The sequence below is a fragment of the Antrostomus carolinensis genome, unplaced genomic scaffold, assembly GCF_000700745.2.
Source record: "Antrostomus carolinensis isolate BGI_N321 unplaced genomic scaffold, ASM70074v2 scaffold12162, whole genome shotgun sequence".
Classification (NCBI taxonomy): domain Eukaryota; kingdom Metazoa; phylum Chordata; class Aves; order Caprimulgiformes; family Caprimulgidae; genus Antrostomus; species Antrostomus carolinensis.
This window is the reverse complement of record NW_010301627.1, coordinates 7,424-8,909: the sequence shown is the minus strand read 5'-3', so window position 1 is coordinate 8,909 and position 1,486 is coordinate 7,424. Positions and strand designations below refer to the sequence as shown.

Below are 1,486 nucleotides of genomic sequence, written 5' to 3'. Positions count from 1 at the left end.
CTTTTCCGGAGGGGTCCAGGCATGGCTGTGGTGGAAACGGCCGTGTTTGCACCCGCTCTCTTCCTCCCCATGGTTCTGCCCCTTATCTTCTTCCTCCTCCCGTCTTGACCGCCCTTACCCCTCGTTTCGGTTCCTCCTTCCCAAAATATTTTGAGTTGCTGACAGTAAGGCTGGGAGCAGTGGCCTCTGGTGGCCCTGAGTTGATTGGATGAATTAATAAATATGTGGGTGGTTTTTGGGGTGCTCCATGCCTGCATCCTGCTCCATGCCCCCAGCCCACCACGACCCCAGCGCCCGGCCCAAGAAAGCCGGGTTTGATGGTGAAATTAGTGACTTCATCTCTTCCCTGGGGTCAAAGCAGTGAGAATAAAGCCGGGTTTGTTCCCCTCCTACGCCTCCCGGGCAGGATGCGACCCAGCCTGGGGCCTCGGGGTGCTGCTGGGGGGGAGCACGGCACCCCCGTCAATACATCCCTTTGGGATTTAGGAGCTGACGGGAGCTCCTGTGTGCCGGAGTGATGATGGGGTTTATCCTGCAGGAAATAGATTTATTTTATTTCTTTTGGATTCCAGGCCTGAGAAGCTCCCAGGGTTGGATGTTTCCCCACGTGGGTCATCAGGCGCTGTGGGAGAGCGGGGCTCTGACTGCTCAGCCCCCAGTGCTGCCGGGAAAGGCACTGGGATATTCACTAGGCTTATGGGAGCTGCTCCTCACTGCCCAGTTCCTTTCTCCTTCCCGTGCCTCAGTTTCCCCCTTGGTGCTGCAGGGACCGTGCCTTGCTGGCAGCCCCAGGAGATGGATGGATGAGGCTTTGCTGGGGGGATTTTGCAAGGTCGAGGCAGTTGGACACGTGCCAAGCAGATCCTGGAGGTCACCTCTGCCCCCTTTGCATCCCCAGGCACCTCTGTCCCTCTGTATAGTGCCGTATTTTTCCTTGCTCTGTTGATGGAGATGCTGCACAGCACATGAAACCTCCACTCCTGAGAAGCTGTATCTGTACAAATACCTTATAATCCGGGTGAACAGCTCTGTGCCGGCCCGGTCCCCAGCTGCAGAGGGGTTTGAATGCATCCGGAGCTCCCATCAATGACTTTCCTATCAACCTGGGGACATTTTTCAAGTGACACCTCATGACTTGTTCCCTTCTTGATGGTAGAAGAGATGCTTGTGTGGTCCGGGGAGCATCTTTTGGGGGGTGGGCTGCTCCCTGTGCATCATCCTTACACAGCTCTCCTCACCATGTCTGGTTCTCAGTCGTCCTTTCCCCCACTTCAGGTCTCATGGTACCAAGTAACGTGTCCCCCCTGTGAGATTCGTGCCCCCCAACCTCCCGAGAAGATGTCAGGGATGCAGGTAAGCACCAGGCGGGGAGGAGAGGCAGGGATGGAGCAAGCACTCCATCTTCTTCATCTGCTTTGGAGATGGCCCCAGGGCTGAGGAGAGACATGGGGACACTGGCCCTGTGTCCCTGCAGAAGCCCAGCACT

The 1,486-nt window shown here is 56.7% G+C and overlaps 1 protein-coding gene across 1 annotated transcript in view; it reads left to right on the top strand.

Annotated features, from left to right (window-relative positions):
- Window positions 1-1,279: 1,279 nt before the first annotated feature.
- The window catches only part of CSK (C-terminal Src kinase), a 4,471-nt gene continuing 4,264 nt past the window's right edge, over window positions 1,280-1,486 (top strand). The window contains exon 1 of the mRNA XM_010163538.1: window positions 1,280-1,353. Within this exon, the coding sequence (XP_010161840.1) occupies window positions 1,339-1,353 (15 nt within the window). The 5' untranslated portion in view covers window positions 1,280-1,338. The remainder of the gene's footprint in view (window positions 1,354-1,486) is intronic.